Genomic DNA, 17869 nt, shown 5'->3' with positions numbered 1-17869 from the left:
GTGACAGAAATTCGCTCAGTGTTGTCAAATCAGTTAATTAGAATACGTGACCACAATGAAAATGCAACAACTCAGTAGCATTTATGCACGAGTCTTGATGTGCTTAAAGGCACTATGGTGGTGCTCTGGTCTGTGCAAATCTTTCAGTGAATCAGTGCACAGTCTCTTTGCATTGCCATTGAGTTTAGCATTACATGTTAGCATTAGCAACAACCATGAGCCCCTGAGACAAAATTTCATTTCATTTGTGCGTTTTTAACCCTTTCAGTGTTTTCTTTCATCGTTGGGAAGCTTGATATGCTACTGTTTGATATTTTTAATCAGTTTTTTAAAAAATGTGCTTCTGTTCAAAGGAAAAAGAAAGTTGTAAAAGATAATACCAACACAGCCTCTGGTGGCCTACTGCATATACAGGCCTAATGTAATGAGAAGAAACAGTATCCACTGAAAAAAATGGAGCAAGCAACACCTTAAAACAATTGTCACTGTATTCCTGTGGTTACTGATCCTTTTTGTCTGCAGCATTCTGGAGATTCTGTGGATCAAGTAAAGGATTAAAAACAGAATCACTCCAGCGTTAGTAGGGTTCATGTACAGTCAGTATTTTGTGATTTGGTATTTGCATGCACATACTGAAGTACGTCCCTCTCTGTGTACATGTTTTACCTGGAGTTGATGGTGCTCCGTCAATAGCCTGTCGTACTCTTGCGCGAGACCTTTGGCTTGTCTCCTCATGGCTTCCACTTCTGCGTGAGACTTGCGCACAGCTGCACATACAAACAACTCTACATAAACTGCCCTATATTTATTATCAGTTTCCCTTAAAACAACCATCATTCCACAGCCAGCCTTATGCAGTAAGTGGCCTGTGGTGGTCCTGTGCTGCTTTTAAAAGATATGACTTCAGATTGTCCTATATGAAGGACATGATGATTACTCACCCTCCTCAGCAGCCTTCACTTGATTTGCCAGCTTCTCAGCCTCCAACTTCAGTTGCTGGTTTTTTGCTGACATGGCTTTTTCCTCGTCCAGCAGAGCCTGAGCACAAAGGATTCTCAGTTACCAAGAGCAGACTACAGAGCACATACAAAACACAAATCACAGAACAAACTATAGTAGCTGTTAGAGAAGAAAATGAAAGGAAGCATGTTAAAGACAAAAGATAAAGCTTTAGTTCTATCAGGCTCTGATTAAGACTCACTTGTTTCAGCATCAGGTTGTTGTCCTGGCACTGCTTGGTTGCTTTGACAGCACTGTCCATCTGTGCCTGAAGACCTGCACTGTCCTCCAAGGTGACAGCAACCTGGTTTAGCAAAGTGACAACTCGACGCATGATACTGCATTGAGTTCACAGGACAGGAAAAGAAGAGAATCAGAAGAAAGAAAAGCAGGACAAGACAAGACCGAACCACATAAAGTGAGCTGGACAGACAGTTATGTGGATTACTAAAGTGTTTGTATGAGGTCTCAAACACATTATTGTGTGTAATGACACTAACAGCCAGAGGAAGAGAGAAAAGCCAGATATGTAGAGGTTCCTCTGGGCTCTGAACAGCTTCATGTGGACATGGTCGTACAAATTTGGGTTCACCTTGGCATCATGCATGGGCTCTGGACCTGAGTACTTCTGCACCTCACGGACAGCATCTGAGAGTGGGCAGGGTCACAGAAACATGAGTGATGCTGACAAAGCTATCAGTCTACTAAGTTTTATCTCGTCACTCGCAGCAGATTGCTTACCAAGGAAAAGAACAATAAGAACCATGATCATGGTAAAGAAACATTTGTTCCAGTACGGAGATAACCAGCTCCATATTCTCCAGCTGAAAACCAAACGCCATCTACAAAAAAAGGTAAAAAGGACCTACAGTAGATTTATTCAGAAAGGGCATGAGTGCACTCTGCTGGTGATTTGCATGAACTACCTCTGTTGGTTTTTCTAATTTAACTCTTGCACAGGACATCTTTTTCAGCTGATTCACAAAGTGGACCTCTGACCATGAGCTACTGACTCTGTGTGCTTAATTGTTTAATACCTCTTTGCTGATATGAAGGGTATACACAAGATGAGGTTGACTGCTATCTCTGCATAGAGAAAGAAAGCCACAGCTGTCCACTGGAGGGTCATTGTGACTGTGATTTCCTGAGGAGAATAACAGGTTTAGTAAGCTCATGTGCAGTGTGAGTAAGTAGCAGTGGAAGTCAAGGAATCTACAAGAATATTACAATATTTCTATTTACTCCTTGCCTACTAAACTACAAACAGGATACACTACTGTACTCTGCTGATAATTTAGGGTGATTTTTGCACACAAATGTTTCTGTAGGCCTACAACACACAACAAGCGGCCTGCAGCAGGCATTCATAGCCCATTTGCTATTTATAGGGTTTTACGTCTAAGTCTATTCTTACTCTGGAGCATTAATATCACCGGCTCGTGTTCTCAATTTGTTTTAAGAGTAGGAGCTGGTCAGTCTAGTCCAAGCAATATACAGAGTTGTTGGCTTACCAGACAAGGTTGAACGTTCAGAAGAATGCGAAAGTCCAAACGAACATGTTCCCCAACAGCTGCTGGTGGGTATCTGAGGAGCTCCAGCCCTAAATAAAACTCAGCTGGTCAGTTGACATCATTGGTCTGCCCCTTTGGATTTGTTAAAGCTCACATCGCAACTTGACTGACTGATTGAGTTGCACTGAATGAGTGCAAGATTTGTTTTTTTTTTGTTGTTGTTTTTATTTATTTATTTATTTTCCACTAGTGTGTATGTAGGGTTAGGGTCATGAAGAAGAACATTTTGTCTTTTTAATTAAAATTTTAAATCCTCCCTATCCCAAAACAGTTAAAACAAAGAAGCAGACTGAATACTTTCAATATCTCTTTGGATATGTTAAGTTTTTCAGATTGGGCATTCTTACACAGAAGAGGCCAAACAAAGAGCCACAAGGGGGCGGTGTTATCTAACAATTTAATGTAGCTTCTGCACAGGAAATAGGAAGTATGTTTTGCAATTATTGCAGTAAATTCAGTCCACATATTCCTAGTGTGTCAAGGAGATGTGCAACCAGCCAACAGTGTGGATGAAGGGTTCAGCTTGCACAACAGCTGAATGCAAATAATTGTCAGTGAAATAGCAGATATAAGCTCAATACCATAAGACTGAAAAGGAGTGCTCTTTTTGTGTGCCTTTCAAACAGACAAATAGTATGGGTATTACACATCAACAGCCACTGAGGGAATACTTGAGCATAGCCTTCAGTGCACTCCTCTTCCTTTTGAGTAATGAAGGTTCTTTTTAAACCATATTCAGCTCCAAGGTCTATTTTGTGTATTCTGCCCTCTTCACCATATTCAGCTTGCAAAGTGTATTCACACGGACTTCCTCTGCAAAAAGACTGATAGCTGCTATCCTTTTTGACTGCATGTCTCAGGGGTACGGAGGAGCAAAATGTTTACAGCTGCACCCTGTGATAGCTTTTTGAGAGTGGGCAAATGACATAGCAGAACTGAATACGCTTTGATTGCTCTTTTCTCCTCACCATCTCAGAGGTCTCAGCTCAGGAGACTGAAGAGTCATTACAGCAAAATGCCTGCAGTAGGCAGATGGTCAGACTCATCGTGTGCTTGGTGGTATGTTGCTACCTGAGACTTCAATCCATTTTATTTATTGACTTTCTAAATACATTTTTGTAATGACCAGTATAGCAGTCAATGTTTCGACTTCTTAAATTCTATATGATATGGTTTCTTTTCTTTTGATAAGATGAGATAAGATATAAGATAGGCCTTTTCTCAAAGATCCACTATTTTACTTCATCAAATGTGAAGTCACAGCAAGCCAACCATAGGAATTCACATGTATTTTATTTCAGTTGCTTTGTGATTCCAGGACATTCCTTGCAATTTAGGAAATATAGGCCCTTTTGAGTGTTAAACGTGTATCATGTGCAGCCAGTTGTTTGTGGCCAGAATGCCTCGAGAGAGAGGCATCCATAAACTGGAGTTTTTCATGTATATCAGAGCTCGCCACATGTCCCTGAAGGCTATCATAGATACCCTGCAAAGGAAACTCATTTCAGCTTCTTGTATCCGTGATCTTATCATTTTCAGAGTCACAACCAAACTTGTGACCATAGCTGAAGTCTGGAACGTATATCGAGTGATAAATTTGCTTTCTTTGCCTTTAGGCTCAGGTACTTTTTTCATTTTAATGGCCTGGCATTTAACACCTATATACAATTTGGTGTCTCACATTCTCATTTGTGGATAACTCCACTGCTAACATGGCCATCATGAGTGCTGTATTGGTTCTAGTGATGCACATATTGGTTTATGTGCATCACTAATATTTAGAGGGGACTGCCTATGGGGCATTAAGCAATCACCTTTAGGTGTCAAAAGGGCATCTTGCTTCTTTCTCACAAAATTGGTCTATGGTTGGTTACAATGTGGATTAATCACTGTGTCAGGAGTTAGTGGTCTCACTGCAGATTGCCTCATTGCATATTAAAAGTCAAAGCAGTGGTCCCTGACACCAATGCAGGACTGAAGAGTCACAACAGTTCAAAAGGACATTGCACCAACTCCCCCAACAACCTCTGTCTTTGCTCAAGGACATGGCAGCCTACCCTGCTGAAAAACTTCAGTCCATGTCCTTACCAGGACTTTGTGTGTTTTGTAGTTTTCCCCATCATACTGATACTAAATAGCTAGAATAATTTAACCTTTTTTTTAAACCTTTAGCTCATCTTTAGCCTCATGGTCCACCAGGTTGCTGGAAATTGACAACAAAGATAAGAGCTGAAAATCTTTAATCAATTTTTAATGTGATTCAATTCATTTAATGTGACGACTACCCAAGCAGTCTGAGTCTGGCCACAGGTAAACACAGCTTAATATTAAAAAGACAAGCCACTTTCCTCCAGGGTTTTACATCATTACCTCAGGAAGTGCCAAAGTCTCTTCAATGACAAAATAATTTCAAATTAACAGTCTAACGCTGCAATTCCTTTCCGTGACTACAGGTGGCGCAGGTCTAGAAGTACAGCTTTATAGATACAGGTGTGTGATGGTGCATATGGAACATGACGGCCATGTTTGATGGGCACCATAAGGGAACTTTACACTGCACTGACACACACTAAGTGTTTCCCATACTTCTTTGGCAGTACCGAGGTCTGAAATGGGAATATATTACATACAGAAATTGAAAGAGTCCGACTGTTGCGTTGTTCTGAGGCCCATCAAGAATGAAGACGCATCCCAACAGGTCAGTGTTGTTAGCTAGCGTTAGCTGTTTAGCTAACTATAATTTTAGTTTGCTGCTTCTTTACGGCGTTTCTCAGCATTTATTTGTGTGTTTTTTTTTCGGTTTGTTTGTTGTTCGTTTTTATTGAGTCTGCTCATAGAAACGAAATTAAATTACTTTTTACATTTTACATTGTAGACGTTGGTTGCTAGCAGTTATACTTAAATACTATAACTACTTAAATGCTGTAATCATAAATACTTTATGAGACAGGTAGGCTTTAGTTAACGGTCAGAAGATGTGATCCTGTTGCTTGCTACCGATGCTAACTTATGCTGTGCTGTTGGTAAGGCCCTAGTCTGAATCAGTGTGGAGATGTGAGACTTGGACAAGACTCAAACTCAGTGACTTGACTTTGCCTTTTGGCATTTTGTGACTCATAAACACCTCTCTTTGATTTGTCAGGTATTTAATAAGCCAAACTTGCACAATAAACCCAGACATTTCCATCTGGTTATTTCATCTTTTTGAGCTATAAATAGACCATATTTAGAATTCTCAACTCAGGTAAATATATGTGAACATTATATTTATTTTAAAAGACAGACTACATATATCCAGTCAGCAGTTAATGACTCTCTTAACTATGGTTGCAAACTTAAAACATTGAGCTACATCAATCTACTGCTGCGTACACACATCATTAAGCATGAAAATGGAAATGGTACACTTAGGGATCTGCATGTGATGCTTATGTTAAAAAAAAAAAAGTAAGACAAGAAAATCTCTTTGTGTGATTATATTACTGATTTTGATATGTAGTTTCAACAATGTTCCTGATGTGGAATTAATATATGATTGATTATGATATGTAAACACATGTGGCATAATATTAACTGTGTTCGTTGAATAAGGGAATAGGGCCAGATGATAAATTCACAGCTATAAATGCTATATATGCTGTTTCCCGGCAACGCTATTTCAAGATGTGCATACTGATGGAGGGTAGAAAAGAGTTTCACAGAAAAGTATTGGTAAGAGGAGTTGAGGGGGAGTTGTTGGGCGATTAACTATGCGAATCACAAAAATGATGGGTGGGAAATGTTCAGCATGAAAGGGGTTAACATTTATTTTAGCACAGACTGCATGATTCTATGCATTTAATGAAAGGGTCGGATCCAGGCGTCATAATGTGGAGATTTCCCCAGAAAATGATGTGGTGAAAAACACATTTTTAAAGTAAAACAGCTTCTGTGTTAGTGCATGGTTATGGTTAGTCAAAGTTTATCTGCTGATCCAGTACAGCAAGAGCTGTTTTAGGTTTTAAGAGGAGGCAGATTGAGGACTTGAGAGATGATGAATCACTTCATTTCATGTTGCTGTGTTGTCAGCAGTCTTTCTACGGCATGCCGAAAAATAATGAAAAACAATTCATCTTAATATTATCAAAATCATGGTATATTCATGTGCAGTATCCAAATCCAGAATCCAAAAGGTAAAATGTGCCGCATACCATCGTATATGAAGTGTTGTGATGCTACAGAGATGTTTCTGCTGTCTAGGCCGGCCTATGAATCTTGGACAGCACAACTGAATTTTAAATATAGAGTTTGGTTGTTTTGTAAGTTAATGTTTTGTTAATTTTTTCTTAAGTTTCTATATACACAGGCTGGTAAGTTTGAGTTTTTATTATAGAAGCAGCTACTGCCTCTTTAATTTTAATACCCATTTTAGTAAAAATGGGTATCAGGTCCGTCGAAGTCCAACACTGTGTATGCATAAAATCAATAGGACCTTTACTTCAAGAGTCCTGGGCTCTCAAAATACCTTCCGCCACTTTGCAATTGTATTGTGACCGGAGGACACTTGGAGGAAAATGGAATTGGAATTGGAATCTATTTAAAATGTAATAGCCTATTTTTAGTGAATACAAATGGTCACCATGTAGTGTCATGCTATGTTGGGAGCTCTGTTGTGGTGGTCCCCTTCATATCTTTTCCTGTGCAGAGAAGAGTGGTGGTATAATCACCAGACAGAAGTCATTGCTGTTAGGAGAGCTGGAGGCCAACAATCTTCTCTCTTCCGTCTCCCCTCTCACACACAGTGGTCGGCATTCTGTCACTGCCCAATAAAACAACTGGACTGACACATTGCTTCATGCACAGACTGTATGGGCATAGCTGCATGTCCTGCAGTATACACATATTGCTGAATAGTTGCGTGGACAAACACACACAATCACACACTGGTTAGCAGTTGCATGCATGCAGCTATGATGGCGCAAATATTCTGACTGCTTTTGTCCTTCACATTTTTGTTTCAGGACAGTAAGAATATGCTAGTCGGTCCCTTTGTCTGAACCACATTTCCTGAAGGATGATTAAGATTTCACAATGTAATGGCACATTTTGTCAAATGTAATTCCTTCTCACAGAGCAGTCTCTATAACTGTGCTATGGAGAATTTGTCTTCATATTGAATCCGGGACGACTTTATTTGGGGTCTTTGTTGTTACATTATTTTACATTGTCTGCTTTAGCATTCATGTAAAGTTGCTTTTCCCTGTTTATCCCCCAGGGTTCATCTCTTCTCTGATTTAGTGTGTAATAAAGGAGAGCACTTCATGTGTCATTAAATGTCTGCTCTTTACTGATACTGAAACAATAGTCTACACAGCACTGATTTAAAGGCGGGCTGGTGTGTTATTTTCTTCAGTACCATACCAATACCACACAATGATTCCATTAAGGTAGAGGTCATTGTATCTGTCTGCCCTTGATTTCTGGTTTCTATCTAGGGCATAGCTTTTCTTGTACAGTGATTATAGGTTGTATATCATGGTCATATATCTTCCATCTCTATAAAGTGTCCTTCTGTCTCTCTAAATGTGGCTTGGTGAGAGTTACATTTGGAAAATGACCACAACCAACAATTTGTCAAACTGTGCTGACTGGTGTGCTCAATCCACTTTCTTCTTCTCTACGATAGCAGAATTACAGTTGAGTGTTCGCTGACCTAATCCAATAGGGGCTCCATACGGACAGAGTAATGTGATTTCCCAGGCTTTTATTCTGTGTCTGCTGCTGGATAGAGAGGAGCCCTGAAGAGATGCCATTCGAATTGGGGATGGCTGCCTAAGAGCAGCCATTGAACAAGAGAGGCAAGGGCATAATGTATGTGATAGGGACAGATGCAAGTACCAGCCTTGATGGGCAGTATAGGGGAGAAGGAAGAGGACACCAGGGTCAAGTGATTCTCATAAGGCTCACAGTGAAGCATCATTGAACCTGCTATTGACTATGGTAGTGTATTGATCTGTTTTTTTGTCTGCAGGTCACCTGAGGTTAGAGGTGTATAGTGGTGGTCTGCTATTGCTAAACTATCCAGTATGCTAACTATCAGTGCTGACCTTAAGATTTTTATCTGTGGCAGCAGTTCTTGAATGTCATCATAAATGAAAGTGGTCCCACATGGGTCAAGATAATATAGTATATGAAAAGATTATGAAAAAGTGTGAAAGATAATATAGCAGCTGTCACAACTACAGATGACGCTTTTTTAGAGTTTCAAGATAATTGCAATATTGGATCTTTGGAAACTTACAGAAGAAAAAGGAGAAATACATCACATGAGATGACAAAACTGTAATTTTTACTGTTTTTATGTGAGCCTGTTTCAGGCTCAACAGAATGTGTATGTATACATCACATTGTTACTCAGTTTTATAATATATTTGTTGTTTTAGAACATTTAAAAACAAGTCCCCATAAAAAGGGATAAGCAAGAACATGTTTAGTCTTGGTTGTTTGTCCTGGGTTGTCAAAAATTGCTTAGTGTAGCTTGAAAATTAAATTATATTTCAAAATGATAAGGAGATTGAGAAAGGATTGAGGCCATAGGTCATTGCCTGATGTTCAACATAGCATTTTACAATATACCTGAAAGCTCTTTTTCCTGAAAGTTTTTTATTTTTTTAAAAAGATCCAGCATTTAACCCTATAACTCCAAACGTATCATATTTGATACATGTGTTTTTCATGCGATATTATAATTGAAAGTGTGTACACTATCATCTTGAATTAGTGTCAGCTGTGGCTTTGCTACAGGCCTCTGAATTGTTGTGAATTGTGAACTGCGAGAGAGGCAAAATCCAAACAAGTGTAGCAACAAGGATTGATTATGAAAATATTGAGGTATCATGCCTGTAAATGAAACTGACCAAAACAGCTCTTATATTAAAACACCACCAAGCATTGAAGGTATTTCTTTAAAATTTAATTTGGAGATTAAGGAAAAAAGTTTAGAAGTTGTCCTCTGGTACATGTGGAAATATAAAGTGAGATGTAAGGAAAAATTAAATACTTGCTCTTTCTCCCGTGAAGACTTTAATCTGAGCGGCTTGGCTTTACAGCCAGAAAGCTTAGAGTGCACAGGGACAATAAAATACTAAACAGTTTGATGGCCATTGTTTTAAATGTTAAAAATAACTTTAAAAAAGCATTATTTTACACCCGTGAACATGATGACCTTGAAGCTAAGTGCTCCTATCCAGTACACAGACAGCTTCAGCATTGCTTGAAAATGACATCAAGACAACTAATACATCTGTCTGAGTGATTAGTGAGTGCAAAATATCCCTCACCCCAAGCAGAAAATGACAGTAAGCGAATTTCAGAGAGAATGATAGTGTTAACAAAACGGCGCTTCAGTCAGAACATAAGGCGTGTTGTGTTTGGAAGGCCTTTTTGGCTAAGCAAGTGTGGCTGCACCTCCCGACAGAAAATAAACTGTGACCTCAAATTCTAGTTGGTGTAAATAGCATTGGTTTTTGTGAGGTAATTTTAGAAGGTAATCAATACAAATGATTTTTCGGTTGCACTGATGAAGTTGGAATAGTACTTGGCATTTGAGCAGAAGTATAAATTATGCATTTGCCAGGGAAGAAAGGCAGCCAGAGTTGTGTATCATTGTTATGGTGGCAGCAGAAGTAAGTCTACACATTTGTATATTTATACCTTGTTTTTGAAGTTGTACTTCTAAAAGTTTAACCCGTATACATACATGTTAAATTTATCCTCTGGCTTAATGTCTCATCTTACAGGTCATTTTCCCTCCCCTGTCAGCTAATCTGTTGCTGGCTATGATTCCATCTCCACTCTCAGTCACAGACATGCCCTCAAGGCACTGTGACATCTGCACTTCCTGTTTACAGCAGGGTCATAAAGAACCTTCGTTGCATCAATATTCCCATATCAGCCCTCTTTGTTGTGCTACAAACCACACACTGGCAGCCATAGAGGCATCTGATTGAGGTTGTGTAATCTCTCTGATAGCCAACAGCCCTGTGCTTGCAGGATCTAAAGGGCTATTCAATTTTCTACTGTACCTGAGACAGAAAAGGTGTAATAAGCTCATTACTGGGACATACTGTGGAGTACAGTGTGCTTATGTATTTGTGTATGTGTATCTTTATGCATGCATGTGAATGCACTGTATATATCCTGATCTTAGACAGAATGTAATCCTTGACCCAGGGATTGTAATGAAGTGAGCTGCCAGGGTATCTGAGGATGGCTTTACATGCTAATGGATATTGTAACTCTGCATCTAGATTCGGTATTAGAGTGCAGACTGAAAGTAATGAGCTGACAGTTTTTTTTTTCCCTTTGTAGATTCTTACTCCCGAAATTCTTCTGCAGCTGTATGAATAAATTATTCTAACTTATTTGGGGCAAACTTGGTTCATCGACAAGTTGAGCAAAAAGAACAAGTCTGACTGCATTATATACATCTAGTAGCACCTGCCACTTGGGAAATAAAATTTCACTTATTCCTGACAAAGGATGACAATCACTATTGGTAGATATACACAGGCAGGGAAGAAGAACTTCATTGTCTGTTATTATGTATTGTAAACAGAATCTTTTGTTAGGCATTAAGATTTTTGCAGTAGTTCTTTATTGCAGTTGTGGGTTTACTTATTTGAAGAGCATTTTCGTTAGGCTCCTGTTATAAATACAGAAAATTTGATAATACAACCATTTGAACATTTCATTTAGTTTGATTAAGTAGCCTCTCTGTTAAAACATGACATCTGAGGATTCTTTTCTCTTTGAGAATTAAAACAGATTGTTGTGTTCAAAATGTGATCTCCTCTGTCACAGTTCCTGTCCCACCATAAAGTCATCAAACCAAAATAAGGCAGCGGTAAATTTTCCATTTGGCTCAAAGATGTGACTGTTAAAGTGAAACAGACTAGGCTTTGATTACATCTGGTTTATATCAAACAAGGTGATGAGAGCCATGGTCTTCTGTTGTGTCTGTGGAATGCAAGTGTTCTTTTTAAACTCAAAAAGCAGTGCTTGTGAACAGTATGCTCATAACTTTTCAGCTATAGCAAAATAACAATATTCTGCTGCTTCCTTTTGGTTCCCATCTCACTCTCGCTCTCATGTTTCACCTGTCTGCATCCTCATACCTATAGTCTCATTTCAAGCTGAAGGCCTTCCCTCAGAGTGCTCCCAAGCAATAACATCAGTGGTCACCAGGGATTACGAGGTCTGGTGTCAGAGCAAGTGGCATGGTGATGAATGGGAGTAATCTCACAGCTGTTACAGAGTCGCAAACACTTAACTTGGGGGAGGGGAGAACAGGAAGCCTTTTGCTGCGTTATGTGAGTGAACACATATTTATTATAAATATACATATACATAACGATTCAGACTTCCTACTCTCTCTATTTATATAACATTTACCCTAAACTGTACATGTATTATGTATGTACACAATATACTGTATGTTGTTACATTACAAAAAGCCATGCAGTATCTACAGTACAGTATATAATGCGTCTATGAAACCTACTTTTCTTCTCAATAAATAGTAATAAATTATCCACGTCTTGTTTTTTGTACATTCTATTGCACATGTTATTTACATTACTGCTTTGGATTAACATTTTCCCTTTTTCAACACTGACCTGATGTCAGTTTAGCTGCTTTTATTGACTGTATAACCTAAAGATAATGACTTGCTTCAGTCCACATCCTCAGAAGACAGACATTTCTGTTGGGCGTCTTTGTCCTCAAATGTCACCTTTTTGTTCCTCTTTGGGTCAATCCAGGAGTTATGGATAATGGCATTATTAGGGGTGGGATCTGCCTCAATGATCGACACCACTCGCTTCTTCATCTTGCTTTTCAAGACTTTCTGAAACTTCTGCCTAGTGAAGGCATAGAGTAAAGGGTGGAAGATAGTGGTTCCATAAGCCATGACCAGGAAACCCAGTCTCAACTTGACCATTAGGTCACTGGGGCCCACACTCAGGATGACTGTGTTGAGTACTGTGATTGGTGTCCAGCACAGCAGGAAGGTAGACACAATCAGGAGGGACATCCTGAAAACCCTCTTTTGGCGCTCTCGCCTTTCTCTGTGGCGCTTAACAGCCCTGCGCAGCGCGATGATGACAGAGACAGAGGTACGCATGCCCAGTGTGGGGTTGCGGCTGCCACTGCTCTGCGATCCATCGGTTGCCTCTTGCTGCGCTGTCATGGCCGTCATGGATGGGCGCTTTTTCCTGCGAGCCTTCTTCTTCTGTGAGGCATGAAAGCGTGTGCCGATGCGTATATTGAGTGCCTGCAGGATCTTTGAGTAGGTGATGAGCATGACAATGGCAGTAAAGAAGAAAATAGGAATCTGAGCAAGCAAGTGATAATAGAGGCCAAGTTCTGTATAGTATTGGTTAGTATGGACGACATTCTCCACCATTGTCTGGTTGAGCTCAGCATTGCCGTGGGCGAAGAAGCCCACCTCAATAAAGGGTACAAGGAAGCTAACAAAAGATAGCACCCAGATGGTAGCCAGCAGGGCCAGAGCACGGCCCATAGTCAGAACCCGGTTGGCTGGTTTGACTGAAATGTCGTAGCGATCAAGGGTGATGGCAAGCACATTAGCGGCAGTGGCAACACTTGCAAAGGAGACACAGGCCTCATGGAAGCAGCAAACGAGAGCCGTGTCTCCCTCCAGGGAAAGCAACACCACCACGATGGTGAGGGGGATGCAGCACACACAAACCAGAACATCCAACACATGAAGGTTCATTGTGACAATGTTGCTGACAGAACTAATGAGGTTTGACTTCATACAGTAGAGAGCAAGAACAGTGAGGTTAGAGCTCAGGCCCAGGAGGATTTCCAGCATGAGGAAGCCAGTGAGGGAGACCTGGAAACTAACAGGATAGGGATACTGGCTGGGAGTTTCCGGACTCATGGTACGGCTGATGGGTTCAGTGTTGTCGGTGACTGTGACGTTGCTCATGGTGGCTTCTTGTTCCGGGCGGGGAAGGATGTGCATTATCCTACATGTAGAGAGAAGAGAAGAAGAGACGTTATGAAGAGGAAAAGGAAAAGAAGTGGTCTGTGTTTGTCTATCTCTAGAAAGTCGTAATTAACACACATCTGAGAAATTTTCAGCATCAGACGCAGTGCTGCCAGTTAACAAATGATAAGGAACTCTTTTGAATTTAAATGAGAAATTTCGAGAGCAGACATTTTAATAGTGCTGGAATTTTTTTCCTGCCATTCCCTGCTGATTTAACTGTCTCATTATGTGAATGGCATGACTAATTATTAACTATCTTTCCTCAATCAGCTTCTACTTTTGTTATCACCATTCCTTATCAAACAGTTGCATCCGAAGCAGAGACACATAACAGAAATACTTTCAAGTAAATTAAATTCTAATAACCTCATAGCTGTAATGGCTTGGCATGGTTTTTTTTTTTTATATTATTATTTTTTGGGGGGGCTTTTTGCCTTTTCTTCATATAGAACAGCTGAAGATATGACAGGAAAGGGGGGCAGAAAGGAGGGATGACATGCAGCAAATGAGGAGCTGAACCTGTGGCCACGGCAAAGGATAGATAGCCTCAATACATGGGTTGCACGCTCTACCAACTGAGGTATAGGGGCACCCAAGGGCTTGGCATGTTGTGGCTTTGAAATGGATCAGTTCTTCCGCCTCTGTTGAACAGAGCATTAAGTAGACAGTAGAAGTATTACACTGGCGAGGTAGGTAATATCATATTTGAAATGGTGTAACTAGCTATCATAACTAACTAAACTTGTCATTTCTGGCAGGATTTAGTCATTGTTAAATTACAGCAAGTGGTTAGTAGCTGCAGTATATTCTGCCACAATGTTCCTTTGTCACCAACAGGTTTCCAACTCTCAGAAATGCATTTTAAGAACTTAAATAATTGAAAGACTAATGAGTGCACCACAGAACAGTTGATATTTTGGAGTGTTATTAATATTTCATTGGGGGGGGGTGTAATACACATGCACTCTAGAATAAATTAAAATACTGATTAGCACATGCAATATTAAAATCATTCATAGAGAAATAGATTTATTTTGACTAGGATTCTAAATGACATAGAGAACAACAATGGTATTTTGTAATATTTACCCTTCCCTCCAGCACTATCTGAATACCAGGGCTGTGTAATCAGGCCATAGAGTCCATGTTCTATCCACAGAGACAAGCATCACATCCAAACATAGCCAGTGGAAAAGTGTTTCCGCTCCAACAGAGCCCCCCAGCGAGGCTTTTCCTTTTCACTGCTGGTCCCTCCCAGAGAGGCTGACAGGCAGAAAAACACCTGTCCGTCTCGCCAAAGACTTTCTGTGGGCTGCCAGCTTTTTTTTGTTTGCTTGTCTATCAGACCACAACAGCAAGAAAGCTTAGGGATCAGACACCTGCACCCATGGATGTTTAAAGAATGCAGGCTAACGTCCTCTAAAGGCTGTTTCTCAGATCTCTGGTCCGTTTGCTTTGGGGATGGTTGGAGCACTGATGGATGAGTGGAACAGGGATAAGATGTCAGAGCCACCTCCTGTTTATGATCTCATGATATTCCCAGGCAGGACAGACACAGCCAACCAAGAAAACAAAGAAACACAGACTCTTTCCCCTGAGCAGGCCTGCAATGTGCAGTTCATAGTACAATCCAAATCCTTGCTTTTTTTTTTTGATAGTAGTCAGATCTGTAAATACAAAAAATAGTTACATCCATTGACTCGTACTCCAAGACGCTTGGTTTGCCAGTCATATAGATTCCCCAGTTTCACCATAGTAATGTCCAGAATCTGTCCAGGGGAGGTCAGTGCGTCCGGGCAGCATCCAGGCCCATGTCTCTCCTGGGAGCACTAATGGAACAGGCCTTCACTCACCACCTTTCTCATCAGTCTCTGTCTCCAGTCGCCATTGACTTATAAATCGAGCACAGGTCTCCACTTTGACTCTCGACATGCTGAACCTTCGATCACTGGAGATGGCGGGCATAGAGGCGATTATTAGAGTGCATGTGTGTCCGATCACCATGACACGTGTGATCACATGTATTTATGTGTGCATGGGGGCATGATTTAGCGATTCAGAAGAAGGTCGTCCTCAAGAGGTAGTGGAAGTGAGTTCATTAGATGGACCAGAGTTGGAGTTGTGGAAGCCGGAACTGCACACATCACCTGTCTGTCCTTCAGTCCCACATCATTCTTTCACAGAGACCTGAAAAGAGAGGGAAAGGATAGGGTAATGGATGACAGAAATAGAGAGAGAAGGAGGGAGAGAGAGTAGGAGGAGTAGGAGGAGTAGGAGAGGGAAGTGTGGGGGATGTTTTAGTGAAAATAAACATATCCTCAGCAGAGAGGCGACAAGGAAACTCTCATTAGCATAGCAACGAGCCTGTGATGTCTTATCGTGTTACTGTGCATCACCTCATGCACTTTACATCTTTGATAATGCATTAACATAACAGTAGCGCTACTGAAGAACCTCATTAGACGGAACAAGTATTGCATCTCAGCCTTCTGCTTTCGCATTGAAGATTAACTGTAGTAATATTTTGCCATTCTTGTTGTGTAAATTATTATGTATGTTATGTGTAGTAAATTATTACAGAAAAAATGCTTAGTTTGAGTTACTGTACAGTCTCAGTGGTGATGATGTTGTCCTACAATTTTCATGATAGGACAGACTTGCTTAGAGCTTAGGCGCAATGTGATTCCTTGGAGAACTTGTCATAAAGCCATTGAAGCCCCGCTCCTGTGTCACTACATGTGATCCATGTAATCTCTTCCGAGAAACATGTCGGTCATTCTTCAAGGTTGTTTCAGTAAGGGATGCCATACTTTACTATGCCTCAGTGCCAGCAGAACTGAACAGTGAGTCTCATGCTTCCATTCCAGGCAGCAGAAAGGATCGTACATGTTGTAACGACAAACAGTTTTAAAGTGCACTTTGCATATTAAGTTTCTCCTAACACAGAGCCTGACAGTTCACATTATGATGCAAGCATAGCAGTAAGGAACAAATAGATGTTCTCACAGTGTGATAATATACAGACATAATCACAATATCAAAGAGTGCTTACAGTAGCAGCTACTTGAAATTTAAGAGAAATTGTATTTTAATTAGTTGCTAATGGTTAATCCATAACCATATGTTTCTAAATAAAAGTCTGCAACAGTACAAGTTACTCAGGAAATTATGTTGTTGATGATTTCTAGTCCCATGCATTTGTTTAATTGTTTGGCATTGAGTTTTATTTGCTGTCACATGCACAACCCTCGGCTGAGTGCTGTAAATCAAACCAATGAGTAGAGTGCCCCATCAAAACATGGCAAAGCTCACCATGCAGTGTAAACACAGATGCTCCGAGGCTGGTCCATACACTTCACCGTCCCCTGTTCTAGTAGAGCTCTGCAACAATGTAGGTCGACTGATGAGAACTGCTGGTTTATCTCCTGCTCCTTCCAGCAGTAATCCAAGGAGAGGGATTGAACGTTGATGAAAACACAAGGGTCACACAACTGACAGCTGTTCTTTCTTTCCTGAATCCCAGACAGAGAAAAACAAGTCCACAGAGATTAGTCCTGACAGAAATGTTGGTGGGATTCTGTCTTTTTCTCCCCCCTTTGTACCCCCTTTGCTCTTATCCATCCGTATGGACTGGTTTTTGAATACTCATCACCAACTCTCTGTTGCACTCCCTCCCTCCCTGACTGCCTGGGTAGGAGTGCAAACCATCACACTCCTGGTATCTCTCTATCTCCCGCTCTGCTCTCCTCTCTCTCCCCCTCACTCCCTTATTCCCTCTCTCTCTTGCTCTCTCTCTCTCTCTCTCTTACTGCGGAGGTTTGCAGTGCTCCCCCAATCCTGATTGGTCCTCTGTAATAGGCTTAACCCTTTCTTCTCCAGCAAAGGGAGGTATTTCCTTTTGTTCTGACTCTATCCACTCTTCCCTGACAGTGGCTGTAACATCCTGTGTGGGGCTGTAGTGATTTGGGCAGGGTGGGGGGGGGGGGGGGCTTCTACTCCGCTTTTGCAAAGGGACTTTAGATAGATGCGACTGTGCTAAACACACAACCAGCTACACAGTCTGCTTGGCAGGCTGTTCAGGGAGAAACGGCAAGAAATTCTGGAATGATGTATTAATTAGCTCTGTCACAATGTAATGAACAGGTAATGTGTTTGTGCACTGTAGGGGGAATGATGAGGATAGAGAGCCAGCAGAGAGAGGCAGTATTTTTCGTATTGATTTTGCACACATACAAAGGTCTTA

At 40.8% G+C, this 17869-nt stretch overlaps 2 protein-coding genes across 2 annotated transcripts; both read right to left on the bottom strand.

The window, feature by feature from the left end:
* Window positions 1–390: 390 nt before the first annotated feature.
* Window positions 391–2865, bottom strand: bcap29 (B cell receptor associated protein 29). The gene is made up of 8 exons (XM_046394388.1): window positions 2511–2865; window positions 2037–2143; window positions 1741–1841; window positions 1500–1647; window positions 1202–1337; window positions 942–1038; window positions 667–767; window positions 391–535 (listed from the first exon to the last, which is right to left on the bottom strand). The coding sequence occupies exons 2-8, from the start codon at window positions 2126–2128 to the stop codon at window positions 500–502; spliced, it is 711 nt and encodes a 236-aa protein (XP_046250344.1). The 5' UTR covers window positions 2129–2143; window positions 2511–2865; the 3' UTR covers window positions 391–499.
* Window positions 2866–11911: 9046 nt separating this feature from the next.
* LOC124062474 (G-protein coupled receptor 22-like) lies at window positions 11912–17349 on the bottom strand. The gene is made up of 3 exons (XM_046395260.1): window positions 16939–17349; window positions 14716–15813; window positions 11912–13603 (listed from the first exon to the last, which is right to left on the bottom strand). The coding sequence occupies exon 3, from the start codon at window positions 13597–13599 to the stop codon at window positions 12283–12285; it is 1317 nt and encodes a 438-aa protein (XP_046251216.1). The 5' UTR covers window positions 13600–13603; window positions 14716–15813; window positions 16939–17349; the 3' UTR covers window positions 11912–12282.
* Between the last annotated feature and the right edge of the window lie 520 nt (window positions 17350–17869).

Source organism: Scatophagus argus, chromosome 7 (assembly GCF_020382885.2).
Source record: "Scatophagus argus isolate fScaArg1 chromosome 7, fScaArg1.pri, whole genome shotgun sequence".
Classification (NCBI taxonomy): Eukaryota; Metazoa; Chordata; class Actinopteri; family Scatophagidae; genus Scatophagus; species Scatophagus argus.
This window is presented reverse-complemented; position numbering and strand designations above follow the sequence as displayed.